Raw genomic sequence first — 23,478 nt, 5'->3', positions numbered from 1 at the left:
TCAGGCTAACATGAAGATATTCGCTGGCTACGGTTCCAGCAAAGACATTTCGGTGTACGCCTCCATCAACTTGCATCCATCGCAGATCTTCATTGTGGGTCGACCGTCCAAGAAGATGCAGCATCAGTGTCAGGTACGTTAGCATGGTGATTTCAGGATTAAAGCGCCACCTAGGTAAGAAACGGGGGAGTGTTTAGGGAGGTCGATCAAAAAAGGCAAAGCGAAAATTTAAAAAAAAAATCTTTTAATAGCTATCTATCGAGCTAGCTAACTCTCTATTTGCAATCTAGCTGGCGAGATATCTAGCTAGCTCTCTATTTGCTATCTTGCTGGCTAGCTATCTATTAGCTAGCGAGCTAGCTTTCTATCTATTTGAGTTACTTTCGAGTTGAGTGAACACTAGCGTGTGTGGCTGCCGCTGCTCACCCACAGAAAAACTTATCCTGTGACTGTAAAGTGACCTTGAGAGTTTTGAAAGCCGCTTATAAATGAAATTTATTATTATTATTATTGTAGTGCAAAGGAAATGTCTTAAAATTCGACTGCAGAGTGCCTTCGAGACGGGTCAAAAACTATCACAAATGCTTCATGAAGCTTCACTTGCCCATCACCAACAAATAAGCAAAATAATGGAAAACCATTAAAAAAAATACAGTATCTGAAATATCCCAACATTTTTGAAAAATGAGAGATCAAAAATGAAGGAATACTTCTCCTCAAATATTTCCACAAATCTACGTGATGCGCTACTGTATCGTCACTCAATACAGGTAACATCCGACTTACGACCGAGTTCCGTTCCGACCAAACGGTCGCAAGTCGAAATGGTTGTAAGTCGATATTCTAGTAAGCTGAAATCCATTCAAAATGTTGAATAGAGACTCGGAGGCGAAATGACTCGCAAACCCGCCCCCTCTTGTGCCATCACATGGTGGATTGCTGTGCGAGTGTGAGATGCTGGCTGGTTGGCCAAAATTGTTGCACGCATTGCCGGCCTGCTAGTGTGTTGCCGTACCAGGCGTAGAATTAAAAATTTAAAAAAAAATAGGGTCTGGAGGTCCCGGTCGTAAATCGAGCTGTTCGTAATTCGGATGTTACCTGTATTGGAGTGATGCGTACAGATTCACAAATGCTTCATGAAGCTTCACTTGCTCATTATGAGTGTCAAAACTGTGACGCACCTGACTGCTATTTTTCATACCCGACAGTTCATCACGGAGGGCTACGCGTCGCACCTGTCGCAGCTGGAACACAACCACCGCTCGCGGCCGGCCAAATCCGGCAGCACCCGCATGGTCCTGCGCAAGAGCAGCTTCGGCCTGGGCGCTAACAGCGACTTCCTGCGCAAACGCAACCACCTGCTACGCACCATTTCCTCGCAGCCCGCCCCCACCTCGCCCACAGCCATCCACTGCCGCCCCGAGCGCACTCAGAGCCAATCGGACGGCGAACGCGGGAGCGCCCACGCCCAGGCGGCGGCGGCGCAGCGTAGCATGAGCATCACGGCGGGATGCTGGGGACGTAGCAGCAGCACCAAAATGGAGGCCGGGGCACTCAGTCCTAAATGAGGAGAGAACACGTTAGCAAGGACGCCTTAAGAGGAGGCAACAACAACAAAAATGACAGTAATCCACGCCCCCTTTTACCCCCCACACCCCCCCAAAAAATTCCTTTACATTTATCAAAGGGATACATGACATATTTTATTTGATTTTAGTCCTTTTGCACACTTAAGAATCATTTACATTTTATTTCAACTTTTCATCTGAAAGTACAGGTAACATCCGACTTACGACCGAGTTCCGTTCCGACCAAACGGTCGTAAGTCAAAATGGTCGTAAGTCAAAATCCATTCAAAATGTTGAATAGAGACTCGGGAGGCTATCTGACTCACAAACTCCCCCCCTCTTAAAATGTTACAAGTAGGGTCTGGAGGTCGTGGTCGTAAGTACGGGTGGTCGTAAGTCGAGCCGGCCGTAAGTCTAATGTCACCTGTATTCCTGAGTGCCAACTTCCCGCCCCCCCAAAAAAATGTGTCAAAGTAAACGCTGGCTAGCTGTTGGCTATCTATTAGCTATGTATTAGCTATTTCTTAGCTATCCATTAGCTGGCTGGCTAGCTGTTAGCTGTCTAGCTGGCTGGCTGTAAGCTGTCTATCTGGCTGGCTATCTGGTTATTTATTCGCTATTTATTTGCTATCCATTAGGTAGCTAGCTAGCTAGCTAGCTATTAGCTGTGTAGCTGACTGGCTGTAACCTGTCTAGCTGTTGGCTATCTGGCTATCTATTAGCTATCCATTAACTAGCTGGCTGGCTGTTAGCTGTCTAGCTGTTGGCTATCTGGATATCTATTAGCTATTTATTAGCTATCTATTAACTAGCTGGCCGGCTGTTAGTTAACGAGTAGCTAGCTAGCTATCTAGCTGGCTACCTAGCTAGCTAACTGTTTGCTATCTATTAGCTATCTCGCTAGCTAGCTATCTATCTAGCTATCTCTCTATTTGCTATTTATTCGCTATATCGCTAGCCTCTGAGTCTCTATTCAACTTTTTGAATGGATTTTGACTTACGACCATTTTGACTTACGACCGTTTGGTCGGAACGGGGCTTGGTGGTAAGTGGGATGTTACCTTTATATGTTTTTAGATATGTTTTTACTTTTTTTAATCAAACACCATACAAATCATCAAGAGAAATTTTGGACCGTTCTTGACAAAATTAATAATAATAATAATAATAATAATAATAATTTTAGCTGCAGAAATGGTCATCAATATTAACTCATTCACTGCCATTCTCGAATGCATTCGAGAATTGAAAATATGACGTTTAGCGGCATTCCCGACTTTGTTCATGTTTTGGTTTTTCTTGCCGAGAGGGGGTGGGGTGCTGAAAAAGCGCTGGTCAGACCTCTGGCAATGTTTTCTTCCCTTTCACGAGGGGGCAGCATTTCCCTTTTTTTCCCCATGTTAGCGCTTTGTTACAGCTTCAGCTGTTGTTTAAGCACTCAATGTGTATGTATTGTATTGTATTTTGTACAGCTGCCCCCATTTCAAGCTCATACAACTCCAGACCCATATAACTTAGGAATTAACTCTTTTTTTCTGTTGAAAGAAAACAGTTTAAGGTTTCTAACGCTGCATTTAATGCTTATGTCATCCTAAAACTGTGGACACATTTTTTGCACATCGTCTGGCAGTGAATGAGTTAATAATATGAATGATATAATTGGCGATCATAACTTTAGTTGTGAAATATTTAGACAGAAATATGACTCGATGTACTTTATATTTGTGGCCAAGGTGTCAGGAAATTTAGAGAATGGATGAAAGTTGCGCAACGGGGGCCATCTTGTAGCATCCATAGACAATTCTGACCGTTTATTTTTTACCGTGGGGGGAGGGGGAGGGTCATTTACTTGTTTTTGTTTTGGGGGGGGCGGGGTCTGTATTGAAAGTGTAAATATACAAAAAAATTTGGATCTTAAAATGCAGTTGGATATTCTTACCCCACACACACGGACATAACTTGTGTACATACAGCAAAGGAGGCTGAACTCAACGACGTTTCACTGCTTCCTCGCCGCCATTTTGAGGACGCCATCTAAGGAAGAGCACAAAAAAAATACCACACGTGACTTTTTTTTCGCCGATTGATGCGCGCATGCAAGGGGAATAAATGACTGACTGTACTCTTTTTTTTTTTTTTTTTTTAGTTCTGCGCTTCAATTCTGGGCCCAAAGTGCTGTCAAGTGTTAACTCCAAACTTGCAAGCAGAACCATAGACTTCCAAGTGGGATGGATTCAGTGAGGGAAAACTGGATTTGGGGTCCATTTTCACCCAAGCACCCCCCCAAAAAAAAAAACAAATCCCGTCACGTCTTGACCCTTTAAAGGACAACCGACGTCACTTTTTGGTTTCCCAACTGACATCAGAAAAACGTTTTATAGCATCTAAAATACCCAAAACACACAGTATGATATTTTTAGTCAAATGCAAAACACCAATTAAAATGACTTTCTCGGTGAGGGGAGTTCCTTCACTGACGTCACGTACGGACTCGTCACCAACTCAAAAACAAGACTTCCGGAATATTCAGCGCCAGTCTTAAAACGTAAAATATAGCTATAAGCGGTGGAATCTTTGTAAAATACGCTCAGCAGAAGTCATTTGAAGCCATTTTACAAATTATGGACACAACTTGTCCGGAGACATCGGGGACAACCGACGCCTCCGGACAAGTTCTGTCCATAATTCCACTGCATATAGCTATATTTGACCTTTTAAGACTCGCACTGAATATTCAGGAAGTATTGTTTTCGAGTTGGTGACGATTCCTGACGTGACATCACGTCAGGAACGCCCCTGACAGAAAGTAGTAACTTTTTTTCAAAAATCAAGAATATAAAATAATCGAGAATATTATGGCTTTTTATTAGAAATATTAACTGTGGATACAACTAATGTCATAAAACAACAATGTTATTCTTGTAAAATGAGTTTTTTTAATGAAAAATTGAACATTTTTTTCCAGAAAATTTCATTAAACCTTGGCCAAAAGTAACTCAAATAGATAGAACGCTAGCTAGCTAATAGATATAGGAATAATAATACATTTCATTTATAAGCACCTTTCAAAACTCTCAAGGTCACTTTACAGTCACAGGAAACAGTCGCTAATAGATAGCTACCTAGCCAGTTAAGATAGCTAAACAATAGTGAGTTAGATAGCTAGCGAGCCAGCTAGACAGCTAATAGATAGAAAATAGAGAGCTTGCTAGCTAGCTAGCATGCAGCCTAGCATGCATGCTACCTAGCATGTTAGCTAGGTAGCATGCTAGCTAGGTAGAATGCTATCTAAGTAGCAAGCTAGCTAGCTAGTAAGCTAGCTAGTTAGCAAGCTAGCTAGCTAGTAAGTTAGCTAGTCAGCAAGCTAGATAGTTAGCAAGCTAGCTAGCATGCTAGATTGCTAGATAGCTAGCATGCGAGATTGCTAGAAAGCTAGCTTGCTAGCTGATGATTTAACTTTTTTACTTTTACTTTATAATATTTAATATTTGGACAATATGAACCTTGAGAGTTTTGAAAGGCGCTTATAAATGAAATGTATTATTAAAATAAACATGCCAATCAAACCTCTATTTTTTGCGATAAACACTTTTCGCCGTATGCACTCTGGGAACCAATTAAATTCGTAATCTAAGGTATCACTGTATTGGATTTTTTTCCCCCCAGTAAAATGTAGAACTTTTCTTCTTTAGAAACCTTTTTTTTTAGCATCGCAACTTTTACCTCCATAACTTAAAAAATATCCCTTATTTTCATCTAAAAAAAAACAACAAAAATAGCCTTTTTGAAAATCTCCTGGGGGCGGGACCGTTTCGCAAGTTGAAGAACTCTCAAATGTGCCAAAGTTAAGTAGAAACGGCGGCGTGTGAACGGGCGCTTCCAGCCACAAACGTTTGTACATGATTTTTTCTGATGTAAATAATCAATACGCAGACTTGCAAGTGTCTTCTTTATTCTTCACTTTAAGAAATTCATGTTGGTTTCAATGGAGCAAAAATCATCTTTTTTTTCCCTCATCATTTTTGGCTTGTTTTTTTTTGTGTGTGGCCTGGCACAACATTTTCATTTATTTTCAATTAATTATGATGATGATGATATTGTTTTCTTGCCAATCAACACTTTGCGTTCTATTTATTCTTATTTAATTTGTGAAACTTGGGGCGGAAAGCTATTTGGGAACTTTGGGAATGTGACTTTATCCGCACACTGTACATGAGGTGATGAATGTGTTTGTAAAGGAGTGTACAAAATGAGATGTCCGGATTAAAAAGAAATCATGTTGATAAAATGAGGGATTATGAGCGATATCCCTGATTGGGAATATGTGCAATATCAATATTTGTTTCCATAAACACACACTCAGGCCATGTCCACGGTCCAGTGCAAAGGAAAGAAGTAGAAAAACAAAATACAGGAGCTGCTGGAAAGGCAGCCACTCTCGCGGCGCCATCTTGAAGTCAAAAGAACAACAACAACAACAAAAAAAAAACACTGCGATCACAACACAAGATGCTAGCTATCCATTTGCTATCTATTAGCTGTCTAGCTGACTGGCTAGCTATCTATTGGCTATTTAGATAGCTGGCTAGCTATTTGCTAACTATTTGCTGTCTAGATCCCTGGCCGGCTACCTAGCTAGCTATCTATTGACCATATGGCTATCTAGCTGGCTGGGTACCTACCTGACTAGCTAGCTAGCTAGCTGTTGGCTATCTATTAGCTAGCTAGATCTCAAGTGTCCTTGAGTGTTTTGGAAAGTTGCTTAGAAATTAAATGTATGACTGACCTTGAGAGTTTTGAAAGGCGCTTATAAATGAAATGTATTATTATTATGATATTATATTCTTAGTAGTAGTATCATAATTATGATCTATTGGCTGGCTAGCTCGCTAACTCGCTATCTAGCTCTCTCGTAGTTACACACACTTCTAAGTGCAAACACACACACAAAAATAATGATGAGATGCAGAGCAAACCAACTTTTTCTAAAAAGAGGGATGACTTTTTTATGTCTCACTAAGTCTTAAAATGGCTCCGTTTTTTTCCTTAAAAAACCGAAACAAAGGTAAACTTTCTTCTCAAAAAACATTTCCCCCCAAATTAATGGTTTCCTGTTCGATATTGTCCTTTTCTTAATATATATTAAGGATATATTAGATCACATTTAACATTTCTGCGTAATTTTGTGCCAAATCACCCTCAAAAAAAATGAGCAAAATTGTAACCAAGCAGATTTGAATGAAACTTGCTGGACTGTATTGCGATGAGACAACACGACGTCAAAAACACTTGGACATGGAATGTTGGATTATTTTGTGATGGGTTGGATAAAAATCGCTTATTTTCTAAAAAAAATACACTTGTAAAGATTCAGTTATTTTTTTCTTGAAATTTCACCATATTTTCCCCTCTAAAATACGTGTTTTTTGTTGCTATACTGTGCAACTGGCAAACTATTCCCGAAAACCGAAAATACTTTTTTCTTAACTATTTTTCTCAAAAACCGACTTTTTGTATGATTATGTTTTTGACGATTTAACTTGTTGTAAATCTTACCGTGTTCTTGTAAATCTTGCTGGTTTTCAATTTCGCAAAAATAAGTTTGTCGGCGTCATTATTGGAAAAGTAACAAATCAACCCATCTGTTGGAGGTAGTCCGCGGACAGGTGCAGTCCCAATACAGGATGTGGTGCAACTCTGACCGGAAACCGCAAAAACGAATTCTTGCCAAAGGTTCCTAGGTGCCATTAGCAAGCAGGAGGCTAATTCATTCGGAGCGGAAGTGCTTTCAAATGAATTCGCGACCATTGTCATCAAGATATAAAATGGCGGTGTGTTTTAACGGTTAAACGTCTTAAATTATATTTATATTTTTGTTTTATACATTGTTTAAAAAATATTTTAGGTGTGTGAAAACAGTCACGAGTTTTAGTGTTTACATAATTAACAAAAACAAAGTAAATATTATTTGAACTAATTATTCGTAACGCATGATAATTACTTTTTAAACAATGATATGCATATTCTAGGAAAAGAAGTATCCGACCACAGATGACTGCCAAAACCACTGCCCTTTTTAATAAAATAAGAATATTTTAATTACAAAATATTACTTACCGTGAAGAAAAAATTGTAGTCCCAAAAACAGGTTTTCATGAAATACTGGACTTTTTCCGACAAACATTGGGACTTCTTCCTTGAAGATAATTTACTTTCCTCTAAAATAATGTTTTTTTCCAGGGTACACCTTTTCATAGAAACACATTTTCTCTTGAAAATATTCAATTGTATTCAACACATTTTAACTTGAACATGATTGGCTTTTTTTCTCACAAAAACGTACAACTTCTTAAAATTAATCAGCAAAAAAAAAAACTTATTGAAAATGTCCAACTATTGAGCTCCCTTTAAACTGATCTAAGTGACTTTTTCAACGTATAACTTTCTCAAACACATCACTTTAAACCAAAACGTTGTCACTTTTTTAATTCTTAATTTTGTATTTTCAAAATGCACAAACAGTTTTGATTTTTATCTAAAATACATAGACATATTCCATATTTTTTTGTTTTTTCTCCATGTGTGCTCCAGCGTGGCCTCAAGCGCTTATCTGTTGAGCCCCAGAACTCTCTGGAAGGAGCTTCCGTCTCCCTTCGTGGCCTGCTACATAGACCAAAAATAAATAAATGAATAATTACACAAATAAACACATGAATAAACACAAAAATAGATAAATGAATAAATTCACAAATAAATAAATGAATAAATACACAAATAAAAAATGAATAAATACACAAATAAATAAATGAATACATACACAAATAAAAAAAATTAAAGAATAAATAAATAAATAAATACACAAATAAACACATGAATAAATACACAAACAGATAAATGAATAAATACAGAAATAGATACATGAATAAATTCACAAATAAATAAATGAATAAATATACAAATAAATAAATGAATAAATACACACACAAATAAATAAATACACAAATATATACATACACAAATAAATAAATAAATACAAAGATAAATAAATAAACAAATAACTAAATCAATAAATACAAACAAAAATAAACAAATAAATAAATACACAAAAATAAATAAATACACACATAAATAAATAAATTCACAAATAAAAAAATAAATAAATACACAAATAAATACATGAATGAATAAATAAACGAATAAACACACAAATAAATACACAAACAAATACACAAATAAATAAAGTATGCATGCATGCAAAGTATGCATACATACATACATACATACATACATACATACATACATACATACATACATACATACATACATACATACATACATACATACATACATACATACATACATACATACATATATACAAAAAAGTCACAATGAAACAAAAACAGATGTCATATCTAACTGATATTTTTGAAAAAATATTGAGCATATTCTAGCATATTACCTTGTTGATGTCTTTGTGTTTCTCCTTGCTGACGATCTCCTCGATGATCTCACCCTCACCTCGCACCAGTCTGAAAGATCGCACAGTTTCGCTTCAGAGGGCGAACGACAACATCACAGCAGCTATACAACGCCTCACCTGGTGCGCCCCGTTTCGGGGTCCACCACTCTGCGTATGATGCTCTGCCGAGCGTCGTATTCCTCCTTGGTTAGAGGCCTTCTGGTAGCCAGGCGGGTCTTTTGCTCATCAGTCATCACTGCGCGAATCACAAAAGCAACTAATTTAGCATTGGGCTCGTTGAATTCTGCCTAGCAACAAAATACAGTGATATCTCGGTTCACGAACCCCTTGGCTTACAAACTTTGCGCTTTACAAACGTTAAATTGATGAAAATTTTACCTTGGCATACAAACTATTTTTCGGGATACACACGGAGCTGCCACATGTGTCGTTCGGAAAAGAGCCCATTCTCCAAAAAGAAAATGGCAGCCGACTTTTTTTTGTCCTCTATTCCCGCCCCCAGTCATCGGTTAAAGCCACGTGATTGGTCAAGAACGCAGCAGTGAGTGGAGGTGGTTTAAACATTAAAGAGACAGGCAGGTGACAGAGAGTGACAACATGGATAGAAAACAGTGAAATTTAGACTCGTTTCAACTTTCATATTTCAAAGACTGAGTGGAGAGTGCAAGGTTAAAATATCCCATCAGTCAGGCTCCACAAATAACCCGCACAAGCCATCTGTACACTTGATGCAAAAAGCTATCAACCCAGCTAAACAGAACACAATTGATGAAGAACTAGATAAAATTATCGCAGAGAAAGCACCTACAAGGGATCATTTCTCAAGATGGTGGTCAAAGGTCAATAAAATGACTTTATTATACAGTACAGTTTATTTCTTTAATTACAATACCACCGCACAGTGGTCCCCAACCTTTTTTTGCGCCACGGACCGGTTTAATGTCAGACAATATTTTCACGGACCGGTGGATAAAGAAACTTTCCAAAGACGTTTTTTTTTTTACTCATTTTGCTAGCTTACGGTGGGCTAATTTTAGCGGTATGTATCACGTGACCTAGACAAGCGTTTTGACATGCGTCAAGAGTAAATCATAGACAGATGTAATCTGGTAATTTTTCATTTTATGTAAATTATTTATTCTTTCTGCGCGGCCCGGTACCAAATGACCCACGGACCGGTACCGGTTCGCGGCCCGGGGGTTGGGGACCTCTGCCATAGCATATTTATTATACATAAAATAAGGTATATTTTGTGTAGTTTTAAGGATTAGAAAATGTGAAAGTAGAAAAAATTGTTTTATGCGGACCTGGGAACAGATTATTCTCATTTTAATTGTTTCCTATGGGATATAGATTTTTGGGATACACACTTTTCACCTTACACACTCTGTCTGGCAACCAATTAAGTTCGTAAGCCAAGGTATCACTGTAATTAAGTGGGTTCACCTGGGCCGAGCTCGACACCTCCTTCGTCGCTCTGCCAAAGCTCCAGCGAGGAGGAAGGTTTGGATGGTGGGATGCTAATCGGCTCAGCGAGCTGCATCAGTCTTCTCTGTATAGCGTCCACGTTGCTGGTCGTCGTCGTCGTCGTCGTTCTTCTTCTTCTCCTCTTCCAATTTTCTCATCTTCAGTTCCTTTTTCTTCTCCTTCTTGCGCTTCTTTTTCAGTTTAGCCTTCTTTTTCTTTGACTTCTTGGATTTCTTTTTCTTCTTCTTTTTCTTCGTTTCATCACCGGACGATGGAGAAGATGAAGACGACGAAGAGGACGAAGAGGAGGAGGAAGATGATGAAGAGGAGCTTCGTCTTCGTTTCTTCTTTTGTATTTTTACACCTGGTGGCGGAAACAGAGTTAATATCTCAACTTCAATAAAAACGTGTTTTGTTTGTGTTGGGCTAACCTTGACTTTTGTGCGACTTTTTCTTCGATTTGCTACGACTTCTGCTGCTGGAAGACGACGATGAGGAAGAGGAGGACGGAGACCTTCGTCGTTTCTTTTCTTTCTCGTTTTTATCCACTTTTCTGCTTCTTTTCGGGGATCTGCTTCGATCCATTTTCTTTTAGACAGTGGCTTTGATACATCAATCGAAATAATTGTAGGAGTTGATTGTCCACTGCAACGCTGTTTAAGGGTGGTCCGCCAGCTATTTGCTTCCGACTGTCGATTGCTGCAGCTGTTTTTTTATTCCTACCTTAAATATGAAAGTCACGTACTGTATAAAATAAACTCTTAATATATCTTCAGTTTAGTCCTTTCCTCCCAACATTTCCACGTATTATCTTACGGTTATGTCTTGAATGACAAAGCAAACACACGCGTTTTCCTTGTTATATATTTGACCGAAAGATTCTCGTATTAGCAACAAGGGGGAAGTGCATAAATCTAATCGCTATCTATTAGCTAGCGAGCGTTCTATGTATTTGAGTTACGTCCGGGTTGAGTGAAAGCTGCCGCTGCTCACCCACAGAAAATCTTATCCTGTGACTGTAAAGTGACCTTGAGAGTTTTGAAAGGCGCTTATAAATGAAATGTATTATTAATAAAAATAAACATGTTTACGCATGCGCAGTTGATGGCAAACGTCAGGTACGGGAAGCCCATGCATCCAAACAACCTAACGATTTTCGTAGGTAATACGCTTTGCTTCCTTTATATTAAAGGTTTTAAACACAAATAAATTTAACTTCCCTTTTTAGGTCAGAGTTGTACAACAGTTAGGGGACTTCAAATATAAAGTCGTTGTTTTGTTACATTTTTACTTTTATACTTCGATGAGAAGGTTTATTCAGCAGTCATCTGTACTTCTTTGAAGGTGTCGGACGTTTCGCTTCTGATACAAGAGGCTTCGTCAGCAAACTAAAATCTTTTGCTGGTAGTTTTGGCCCTATATATACCCCTACTGTGGCGGTCCCTGCTCTCAGGTTGGGTTAGGAGAGGACTACTCCCTGCGGCTACACTGATTACTTCTATTGTCCTGCCGAGTATGGGGTCTATAACTGGTTTGATTGCTCAATTTGCCCTGGTATCACCTCATCAGCATAATTAAGCCTATGTTGCCTAAGAAGTCGGTTGGAGGAATGATCCAAATTGAACCTCACCCCACCATCGATGAGAAGGTTTCTTCAGCCGTCATCAACCTCACCCCACCATGGCGATTTAGTGAAGGGTTTTGCTGTTTCATGAAAATAGCTTCTACTCCCATTTCAAACCATCTATTTTCTTTCGCTAAGATTTTAACCTCGTCAAACGAGTATAGTGAATATATCGACGGTCCACTCCTGTACGACCGAGAGCTTACGCAGATGTACAGTTGAGGCAATTTATTAAAAGGCGAATATATGAAGAAAAAAAAAAATGAAACAATAGAAGCTGAGAAGAATTGTCACAAATCTTTATTTAAGCTTTTACAAAGGCATTTGTGAATATTTAAAGCTTTTGAATACTGGTCAACGCGCTCCTGATGGAGTCAGCCCTTTTTTTTTTTTTAAAGCAACACTGCACCATTTTGCTCTTGATGTGAACGCTGCGCCACCATGCGCTCCTTAAATACCGCATACACTGCTGAAGCAATAAATAAAATAAAAAAAAAAAAAAAACAATCTCTGGTGATCCTGTTGACAACAATAGGCCCAAAAGTTAAAATTGAATTCTGTCACATGAGTAGATGTAACAACGTGGCTGAACACATGGAAGGGGTTTAAAAAAAAAATATGCCTGAAACTCCTCCAGGCCCAAAAGAAAAAAAAAAATGAAGGGGGAAGGGGGTTGGAATGTGTTTTTTTTTTTTTTTTTGTCTTAAGGATTCATTGCTTCCCAAATTAGGACGCGGCCGCCATGCGGATCCTCTCGGGTGGATAGAGCAGGACGTTCTTGGCCGCTTTGATAGTGTTCTTCATGAGCATGGCCACCGTCATGGGTCCCACGCCGCCTGGCACTGGCGTGATGAAGCCCGCTTTCTGTCGCACAGCTGACACAGAAAAAAAAATAAGATATTTAAAACAATGATAGACACTTGTACAAAACAAAAACACTTTTTTTGGCTTTCATATGCATACCTGCAAATTTTTTTTAAACTAGAAAAGCCAAATAATCGGTCATATACAGGTAACATCCGACTTACGACCGAGTTCCGTTCTGACCAAACCGTCATAAGTCGAAATGGTCGTAAGTCGAAATGCATTCAAAATGTTAGTGACTCGGAAGGCTAAATGACACGCAAACTGCCCCCCCCGCCTGGTGCCATCACACGGTCGATTGCTGTGCGAGTGTGAGATGCTGGCTGGCCAAAATTGTTGTACGCGTTGCGGGCATGTTGCGGTGCCAGACGTAGAATTAAAATTTTAAAAAATAGGGTCGGGAGGGAGGTCATGGTCATAAGTACGGGTGGTCATAAGTCGGATGTTAGCTGTATATACACATATACACACATACATACATATATATATACCCATGTGATACATATACACATGTGATACATCTACACATGATACACATATACACATGATATACATATACACATGATATATATATATATATACACACATATACACATGATATAGCTATACACATGATATATATATATATATACACATGATATATATATATATATATATATATATATATATATATATATATACACATATACACATGATATATATGATACACATATACACATGGTATATATATATATATATATATACACACACACATATACACATGATATATACACATGGTATATATATATATATATATAGATATATACACATGTATATATATATATATATATAGATATATACACATGGTATATATATATATATATATATATATATATATATATATATATATATATATATATATATATATATATATATACATATGATGCACATACACACATATACACATATATACATATATACATATAGACATATACAGAAGAGCTCATTAGCCAGGGTACACATTTATCAGTTCATGGAAAGGATAACCAATTAAAATGTCTATGTTCTGTTGTTTTATAGTCGTTGGTGCTTGGGACGTCCAGGGGTGTGATATTCCAATCAAGAAGACTTTGTTTTACTAATGTACCACTTCAATTTGCATAATACGCTCAATAAATAGCCTGTCTTTTTTTTTAATTTACCTTCGAAATCCACATCTCCAACTAGCCTGCTCTTCCCGGTGACCGGGTCCTGCACCCGATTGATCCCCACGTCAATGACGGCCGCTCCTTCTTTAATCATGTCGGCGGTTATGAGATTGGGAATTCCTGAGTTCAAAATAAGAAGAAAAAAAGACACCGTGAGAAATTTTACGTGCGTTACGCAATGTGAATTACGCAATAAAGAGGAAGTGTCGCCACACCTGCTGCAGCGATGACGATATCGGCGATCTGAGTGTGATGTCGCAGTTGATCCTTGGGAGTGTAACGGTGGGAGATGGTCACCGTGGCGTCGCCTGTTGGGCACACGTTAGCGTTTAGCATATGGTGGACTCAAGGGATCGATAGAAGAAGACGGACGGCACTCCGATTGATTGGCTGTCTTTACAAGAAAAAGGCAAGATATAATAATAATAATAATAATAATAATAATAATAATAGCCGGCCAGTTAGCTAATAGATAGCCAATAGATAGCCAATAGATAGCCAATAGATAGCCAATAGATAGCCAATAGAAAGCCAATAGATAGCCAGCTAGACAACTAGCTATATAACTAATAGATAGCCAGGCAGATAGCTAGCTAGCCGGCCAGTTAGCTAATAGATAGCTAATAAAAAGCTAATACATAGCCTATAGATCGCCAGCTAGACAACTAACTATATAACTAATAGATAGCCAGCCAGATAGCTAGCTAGCCGACCAGTTAGCTAATAGATAGCAAATAGATAGCTAATAGAAAGCTAATAGATAGCCAATAGATCGCCAGCTCGACAACTAGCTATATAACTAATAGATAGCAAGCCAGATAGCTAGCTAGCCAGCCAGTTAGCTAATAGATAGCCAATAGCTATCCAGCTAGACAACTAGCTATATATAGGCGCTCACCTCCCGGTCTCTCGTGACGTCCGTCCGTGTGCAGCAACATGGCGATGGGCATGCCAACGTTCTTGGAGCGGCCCGCTACCACCACGTTCTTGCCCACGGTTGGAATGCCTGCAGACGCAACGGATAAGACTTGCTTTAGAGGAGATCCAACACAATGACTTTTCTTAATCACGGTAAAAAAATTTTTAAAAAAATATAAATACATAAATAATAAATAAACAAATAACTCTTGAAAGGAAGCTAACGTATTTGGCGCTATGCTTGATTCCAAAGGCAAAGTTCAATACAAGAAAGTTCCCCTTTGTGACACCCTTTTGCCCTTGGCCTCCTAACCACACCCTCTTGACTCCTCCCCCTTTCTCCAGACTCCTCCCTCCCTTTTTCAGACTGCCCTGAAGCTCCGCCCCTCCTCATTTTTGATTCCAATCCCCCTCACCCAATTCATCTCCTCGTCACTCATAACGACTCGTGACGGGCAAATGAAACTTCACGAAGCACTTAAAGATGCGACTTATAATGCGGTGCACCCAAAAGTGCGGAAAATACGGTACTTATCACAAATGAATTGGTCGGTGGTGATGGGCAAGTGAAGCTTCATGAAGCACTTGTGATGGTTTTGACTCCTCTAGAGGGCACTCTTGGTTTAAAGATGCAGTTAATTTTTTAAGACATTTGCTTAGCACTAACATTTATATTCAAACCAAGAGCGCCATCTGGAGGAGTTAAAAAATAGCACAAGTGCTTCATGAAGCTTCGTTTTCCCATCACTACTAGTTACTGGAAAAAAACACACGGCGCCACAAAATAAATGACTTTTTAGAAAATATTTTAGGAGAATTATTCCTTCATTTTGATCTGTCATTTTTGTCAATACAGGTAACATCCGACTTACAACCAACTCGACTTACGACCACCCAAACTTAGGACCTCCAGACCCTATTTAAAAAAATGTAATTCTACGCCTGGCACCGCAACGCGCACAATAATTTTGGCCAGCCAGACTTATTTAGCCTCCGAGTCTCTATTTAACTTACGACCATTTTGACTTACGACCGTTTGGTCAGAACAGAACTGGGTCGTAAGTCAGATGTTACCTGTATTTTGGGATATTTTATATACTGGATTATTTAAAAGGATTTTCCAATATTTTGCTGATTATTCGGTAGTGAAGCTTACCAAGTTATATGGGTCTGGAGTTATCGGAGCTTGAAATGGGAGCGGTTCGACACAATACAAAAGTGAAAGTCAGCCCTAAATTTGAGGTCGGCACTGCGCTTACCTGTGCGTTTGATGATCTCCATGACCCCCCAGGGAGTGGCGGGCAACATGGTGGACTGATCCAGGCACATGCGGCCCACGTTGACCACGTGGAAGCCGTCCACGTCCTTGGTGGGGGCGACGGCGTTGCAGATGGTGCGCTCGTCAATGTGGTCTGCGCGTCGACAAACATTAAACAGTCTTTATTATTTGTTTTCAGTTTAATGCAAATAATAATAATAATAATAATAATACATTTCATTTTTAAACTCTCAAGGTCACTTAACAGTCACTGTTAGATGTTTTTCTGCGGGTGAGGAGCGGCAGCCACACGCGCCAGCGTTCACTCAACCCGGAAGTAGCTAGAAAGCTATAGAAAGCTAGCTAGCTAACACATAGCTAATAGATAGCTAGCCAGACAGCTAGCTAGATAGCCAGAGAGCTAATAGATAGCTAGATAGCCAGACAGCTAATGGATAGCTAGCTAGCCAAATAGCTAATGGATAGCTAGCTAGATAGCCAGCGAGATAGCAACGCAGCCAGCCAGATAGCTAATGGATAGCAAATAGCTGCTAGGTAGCATATGAGCAAAATTGATAACCGCAGTTTAAGGCAAAAAAAAAAAAAATAAATAATTAAATAGCTGAGATAGCCAGACAGCTAATGATAGCTAGGTAGATAGCGAATAGCCAGCGAGATAGCAACCCAGCTAGCCAGATAGCGAATATCTAGCTAGGTAGCATATGAGCAAAATTGATAACAACGGCAGTTTAAGGCAAGAAAAAAATTAATGAATAGCTGAGATAGCAAGCCAGCTAATGGATAGTTAGCTAGATAGCTTACAAAAGTAATGGGGGGGGGGTGCTAAAAACATAGCATCGGGTGTAGTATTATGGTATTATGGTATGTCTACCCACCCGGCAGAGGCAGTTGTACAAGCAGGCCGTCCACGCGATGGTCTGTGTTGAGTTTATAGATGAGGTCCAACAGCTCTTCCTCGCTGATGTCGGAGCGCTTCAGGATGGTCTCGCTGGAGATTCCTGATTGAGACCATCCAAAATTTCCGTCAGCAAATTCACACTGAATTAACTGTACAGTGATACCTTGGCTTACAAACTTAATTGGTTCCCAGACAGAGTGTGTCAGGCGAAAAGTGTGCATCCCAAAAATTAATTTCCCATAGGAAACCATTAAAATGAGAATAATCCGTTCCCAGGTCCCCATAAAACATAATTTTCTAATTTTCTAAGCCTTAAAACTACACAAAATATACCTTATTTTGTGTATAATAAATGTGCTATGGTATTATAAGTAAAGAAATAAACTGTACGGTATAATAAAGTCATTTTATTGACCTTTGTGATGGTCGTTGATGGCTTGATGGAATGGAGCGGCCGGATTCATCAGCATTAAAAACTTGATGAGGAACATAGCCTTCTTCTTTCACCATCTTGAGGAATGATCTATTGGAGGTACTTTCTCTGCCATAATTTTACCTTGTTCCTCATCAATTGTGTTCTGTTTAGCTGGGTTGATAGCTTTTTGCATCAAGTGTACAGATGGCTTGTGCGGGTTATTTGTGGCGCCTGATTGATGGGATATTTTAACCTTGTAGTCTACATTCTGCTTTTGAACTATTAAAATTGAAACAAGTCCAAATTTTACTGTTTTCTATTCATTTTCTCACTCTCTCTCTGTCGTCTGTCCGTCTCTTTAATGTTTAACCCCCTCCCCCCTCACTGTTGCGTTCTTGACCAATCACTTGGCTTTAACCGAAGACTGGGGGCGGGGAATAGAGGACAGAAACAGTCGTCTGCCATTTTCTTATTGGCGAACGACATCACTCATTGTGGCGCTCCGTGTGTATCCGGGAAAATAGTTCGTATGCAAAGGTAAAATTTTCATACATTTAACGTTCGTAAACCGTAAAGTTTGTAAGCCAAGGGGTTCGTAAACCAAGGTATTATTGTAATGCTTATTTTTATGTTCCAAACTCGCTCATAATAGCTGGGAAAACTCAATGACGCATCCCACACGTGTTCTTACCGACATCGGCGGCCGATCGGGTCTTGTTGAGGACGTACGAGTGGCTCGCCGGGTTGTCGCCGACCAGAACCACGCTAAGGTGAGGCCGCCGGTGTCCGGCCAACATCCATTTTTCCACATCGGATCGCGCCTCGTCGCGGATCTGGCGAGCTAGCTTCTTTCCTGAGATGACCACTGCTTCCTGCCTGAGTAACGCATAAGCATATGAGAAGATTGATTGGAAGCCCGTCATTAACTCATTCACTGCCAGATGATGTGCTAAAATGTGTCCACTCCAGTGCCAGGGTTTTTGTCATTGTCACTTAAATTCAAGGACCCACAAAATATTGAGTTTTAGCATGACGTAAACATTCAATGCAGTGTAACAAACCTTAGACGCTATCTGGCTACCTACCTAGCTATCTATTAGCTGGCTCTCTATTAGTTATACAGCTATCTAGCTGGCTCTATCTAGCAGCTAGCCAGCTAACAGCCAGCTAATAGCTAGCCAGCTAAATAGCTAATAGCTACCCAGCCAGATAGCCAAAAATATATATTTTTTTCGCACATCCTCACAAGTACAAAATGGCATTTCAACAGGGGTTATTATAGCCACTGTACATACAAGCGAGCTGCCAAAACAAAACTATTTTTAGATATCGAGAGTTGCATTTCTTTGCGTACTGGTACAGTGAATACTCTGGCACCACTTGTAGCCTCTAAAATTAGTCGTTAATACAGCTGACTGGGCCATATGTTCTCTTACACACACATTCCTGTTTCAATGGTTTTGTGAGGTCCGGATAACTCCAGATAAGGAACTAGAACTAGTGATACATTTGAGCACTAAATGTCACCCCGTTTCCCACTTCGACTTCTTTAAAAACAAAGACATAAAAAGTGGACTTGAAACTGAAATAACAGCAGGAGTGTGGTTTCTGAATGGCTACATTCAAAGTCCTCACCCCTGCAGTGAATGTGGTTAAAATATCATTTTACTTTTTATTGTATGAACCTGTTCCTCTCATTAACCACACCCACACACACATAAACACACACACAGTGAGTAAAAAGTGTGTGTATCCAAGTGAAATGAAAATACACACCAAAAATCTTTTGGGTGAATTTGTGAGGACCTCTCTGAAACTTTAACACATGCATATATAGACTCTCTAGAAGCCTCTAGAATAAATGGTCCTCGCTTGTCAAAAATGTCCTCACTACATATGGTATAAAATGTTAGCGGTCCTCACAAGACTAGTCGTACAAACACACACACACACACACACGCTGGAACCAAGTAGAAACTCCAGACCAATCGCCATGACAGCGAAGCAAAGTGGAGACGTTGCGAGGAAAGGGGGAGGGTGGGGCTGATGGGGGTGCGGGGGGGGGGGGGGATTCTTTCCAAAAAAAGTTGGCTGCTGAACTCTGGTGTAATTTACTGTGGGACCTTAGCGTTAGCCAAACAATGGCCGTGGCCAACTTTTTGCACTTGTTACATAACCAAAAAGCCACATCTCAGAAAGGGGAGGAGAACGGCAAGGAATTGAAAAGTAATGAGGCGTCCAGTGGTGATGTAACAAGGGGGTGCGGGGCGGGGGGGTATTGTCACGCCACAGCCGACGACGCTAACGTGTGGAGGAAAAGTAGCACAGCCACGGGGGCCCACCCCCATTTGAAAATGTCACTTTTTAAATCTGCTTTTTGGTTTTTATTCAAAATATATATTTTTTTTCTTCACCTTGGATGAAAGTATTAAAAAAAAACGTAAATAGTGTTTTTTAGATCTATTTGGATGTCAATTATATTAGTTATACTCATTTTCAGGCATATTATTTTTTGCATTTTAACCTCTTGTCAAGCATCTTTGAGTGCGATAAAAGCGCTTTAATATTCAATGTATTTTTATTATTATTAAATATAATAATATTACATCATTAAAACCTAATTGCTTCCCTTCTGAAAATTGAAAAAAAAACTACATTTGTGAAATATTTGGAGTCAAAATTTGTGCAATATTTGAGTAAAATTAAAATCAGGAATTTTTACAAAAAGGCTTAAATAAATGCAATTAACCAACTGATCAAATACAATAAAATGCCCCAAAAAAAACAACAAAACCTTGACAAAAATTATGTTTTTAAATCAAAATAAGAAAAAAAAACCTTTCAACCAAATTGCTTCCCTTCTGAAAATGGGAAAAAAGAAGAAAAAAAAATAACACATTTTTGTGAAGGCTGGGTGATGAAATAAAATCAATTGTGTCCAAAAAAAGAAAATAAAATCAACAAAACTTTGAGAATCACTGGCTGTAAATAATGTTTTTTAAATGAAAAAAATGGAGAAAAAAATCATTAAAACCAAATTGCTTCCCTTCAGAAAATGTAAAAAAATGCGGAAAAAAACAAAATATTTTCGTGAAATATTTTGAAAAAAAAAATACAATCATGAATCAAAAAATAGGTTTAAATAAGTGGAATTAACTGACTGATCAAATAAAATCAAATGTGTCCAAAAAAAAAAAAACATTGACAATCGCTGACTGTAAATAATGTTTTTTTTTTAAATCAAAATAAGGAAAAAAATCATTACAATTAAATTTGTTCCCTTCTGAAATTAGAAAAAAAAGAAAAAAAGCCAAATATTTTCGGGAACTATTTTGAATAAAAATAAAATCATGAATTATAAAAATCATTAAAACCAAAAAAATAATTACAGTATAAAAATCATCACAATCAAATTCCTTCTGAAAATGTATTTTTTTTAAAATATGTTGGTGAAACATTTCGAACAATAATAAAATCATGAATTTAAAAAAGACTACAATAAATGCAATTAATTGGGTGATCAAATAAAATCAAATGTGTCAAAAAAAACTTCGCACAATCGCTGACTGTAAATAACAAAATTGATCCCCTTCTGAAATGTATAAAAAATATGAAAAAAATTAAATATTTTGGTGAAATATTTTGAATTAAAAAAAAAATCGATTACATAAATGGAATTAACAAAGTGATCAAATAAAACCAAATGTGTCCAATCGGAAAAAAACTCAACAAAACCTTGACCAAAATAATGGTTTTTAAATCAAAATAAAGGAAAATAAATTATTAAAAATAAATTGCTCCCCTTCTGAAATGTATAAAAAAACATGACAAAAATAAATATTTTGGTGAAATATTTTGACTTAAAAAAAATCGTGAATTTAAAAAAAAATTAAATAAATGGAATTAAAGTGATCAAATAAAATCAAATGTGTCCAATAGAAAAAAAAAAAAATCGACAAAATATAGACAAAAATCATTACAAAATAAATTGCTCCCCGTCTGAAATGTATAAAAAAACTAAATATTTTGGTGAAATATTTTGAAAAAAAATGAATTAAAAAAAGGATTAAATAAATAGAATTAACAAAGTGATCAAAGAAAAAAATCAAATGTGCCCAATAAAAAAAATACATCAACAAAACCTTGACAATCGCTGGCTTCTTTCCTCAACGTTACATTTAACACTGTAGAGAAATGTGTATTTTTTTCCCCTTTTTCTTCAAATAAATCCATTAAAAAAACTCAATATGTGGCGTACTCAACGGTGCATTTTTCATCACCACCAGTCTCCATTCACTTCTTGGAAGCAAAGGAAGGAAAAAAAGACCCTTAATACTGCCCTTTATAATGTTTTTTTTTTAATTTCTCCAACAGTATGAACTGGAGATCAAATTATATGATACACACACACACATGCACACAAGATCAACTTGTGACTAGTGCTGGACACGAGGTTCAAGTAAATTCAATTAAACACAAAATAGCAGACGTGACCTTCTTGAACACGTAGCGATGTGGTTTCCTGACTGTGCACGTGAAGGGGATGACTTAGAAAATAAGGGAGCATGCGCGTGCGTGTGTCTGTGAAAGGTCTATAAGGGCCTCCCTGCAAAGTTGCAACAGGGTGCAAACGCTCGGGTAGATTTCATCATCCACCGTGTTGTAATACCGGCGTGACGATAGAGGGCGCTCTATCGAAAACCGAGGAGATCACATTGAGCGGGTCACTTATAAAAACTCGCGATTTCGACGCTTCAATCGAACAGATGGCTGACATTTAAGACACTAAACAACGATAGACGAAAGAATCGATCGTTTTTAACGATGGGAATTGCGCGGAAGAATAAAAAAAGCCATGGTTGAGTCTCGGTAGCGTGGTCGTTTTATATGGCGGATGCGGCGGCGGGGCTCACCTCGAGGCGGATGTGTGGAGGAGACACAGTTGATGGCGAGAGTGCTGACACACTTTCCTGAGAGTCCTGGCCGCTGCCATGTTGCTTGAGAAGGCTTGAGTTGGTCGACGGCAAACCGGCCGAGTGAGGAGGAAGGAGGAAGAAGAGCGAAAGGAGCTCCGTGGGCTGACAGAACGTCGTGGTCTGTGGCGACAGGAAGAGCCGCAGAGGTGGTTTATATAACACCCCGCCCATTGCACGCGTCACTATGACGTTTAAGGCCACTTGGCCCCGCCCACTGCTGCCTCGAATCGGCTGATGACATAATTTCACTTTTTTACTCTATCGGTAAAACTGACACATCTACAAAAGTAGGCGTATTTTTATTTAATTTGAAAACGCAAACTAGGTTTACAAAAATTGGTGATTATTTTGGATGACATGTTTATCAAGAAATAAACGTTTTGGAGATGAAGATATCTTTTATGAAGTCACATTAAAGTTTCCGATGACCATTTTGTGTTTTAGATTCACTTCCATTCACATCGGCGGCTTCGTTTAAATGTTTCATTTCTCGTGGCTTCCGATAATGAGTGGTGGCGGGGGATGGGGGGCGATGAATTATATGTTTAAAACAGCAAACTGTAACCGTAACAAAATGTAATTTTACGGTTGATCTGTCTCGGTAGGTCGGCATGTGATTGGTCGCCGTCAGCCACAGATGAAATTTTTTTTTTTAACAAGAACATTTTCAGTTGATTTCTTCTTTCTACATTTTTTTTGTGAGAAGGAAACAAAATCCCATGACGGGGTGGAAAAGTGTTGGTGGTTTTCACAACAGAAAAAGCCACCCCTCCCACAAAAAATGCATTTTTTTCCAATGGAT

At 38.6% G+C, this 23,478-nt stretch overlaps 3 protein-coding genes and 1 long non-coding RNA gene across 8 annotated transcripts in view; 1 reads left to right on the top strand and 3 right to left on the bottom strand.

Moving 5' to 3' along the window:
- The window catches only part of LOC148898707 (membrane-associated phosphatidylinositol transfer protein 2-like), a 63,297-nt gene extending 61,531 nt beyond the window's left edge, over positions 1–1,766 (top strand). For all 5 annotated transcript variants that reach the window (XM_088993520.1, XM_088993521.1, XM_088993522.1 and 2 more), the window contains 2 exons: positions 5–133; positions 1,209–1,766. In XM_088993520.1, coding sequence (XP_088849646.1) covers positions 5–133; positions 1,209–1,568 — 489 coding nt within the window. In that variant the 3' untranslated portion in view covers positions 1,569–1,766. The remainder of the gene's footprint in view (positions 1–4; positions 134–1,208) is intronic.
- Positions 1,429–7,246, bottom strand: LOC148898706 (uncharacterized). The gene is made up of 3 exons (XR_016114624.1): positions 7,125–7,246; positions 3,540–3,602; positions 1,429–1,560 (listed from the first exon to the last, which is right to left on the bottom strand). It is a non-coding gene; the product is annotated as an uncharacterized LOC148898706 (long non-coding RNA).
- Positions 7,247–8,039: 793 nt separating this feature from the next.
- Positions 8,040–11,610, bottom strand: arl6ip4 (ARF like GTPase 6 interacting protein 4). Its single transcript, XM_088995433.1, is given in 6 exon segments — positions 8,040–8,231; positions 9,028–9,097; positions 9,166–9,283; positions 10,495–10,625; positions 10,627–10,879; positions 10,947–11,610. Coding segments are annotated over 6 exon segments (783 nt in total). The 5' UTR covers positions 11,101–11,610; the 3' UTR covers positions 8,040–8,174.
- Positions 11,611–12,421: 811 nt separating this feature from the next.
- On the bottom strand, positions 12,422–22,814 carry mthfd2 (methylenetetrahydrofolate dehydrogenase (NADP+ dependent) 2, methenyltetrahydrofolate cyclohydrolase). Its single transcript, XM_088993518.1, has 8 exons — positions 22,614–22,814; positions 18,392–18,576; positions 17,263–17,385; positions 16,368–16,520; positions 15,089–15,196; positions 14,406–14,498; positions 14,185–14,310; positions 12,422–13,014 (listed from the first exon to the last, which is right to left on the bottom strand). Exons 1-8 carry the CDS (start codon positions 22,691–22,693, stop codon positions 12,866–12,868), a joined length of 1,017 nt encoding a protein of 338 aa, XP_088849644.1. The 5' UTR covers positions 22,694–22,814; the 3' UTR covers positions 12,422–12,865.
- Positions 22,815–23,478: the final 664 nt, after the last annotated feature.

This window comes from Hippocampus bargibanti, linkage group LG04 (genome assembly GCF_051943395.1).
Source record: "Hippocampus bargibanti isolate YZ-2025 linkage group LG04, ASM5194339v1, whole genome shotgun sequence".
NCBI classification, from domain to species: domain Eukaryota; kingdom Metazoa; phylum Chordata; class Actinopteri; order Syngnathiformes; family Syngnathidae; genus Hippocampus; species Hippocampus bargibanti.
Note: the sequence above shows the minus strand (reverse complement) of the source record. Positions and strands in the feature narration are given on the sequence as shown.

Coding starts and splice junctions, on each gene's coding strand:
- mthfd2 (XM_088993518.1), bottom strand. CDS start 22,693: ATGGCAGCGGCCAGGACTCTCAGGAAAGTGTGTCAGCACTCTCGCCAT. Junction 18,577..22,613: donor CTCCACACATCCGCCTCGAG/GTGAGCCCCGCC, acceptor TGCGTTACTCAG/GCAGGAAGCAGTGGTCATCT. Junction 14,311..14,405: donor TATCGTCATCGCTGCAGCAG/GTGTGGCGACAC, acceptor TTTTGAACTCAG/GAATTCCCAATCTCATAACC.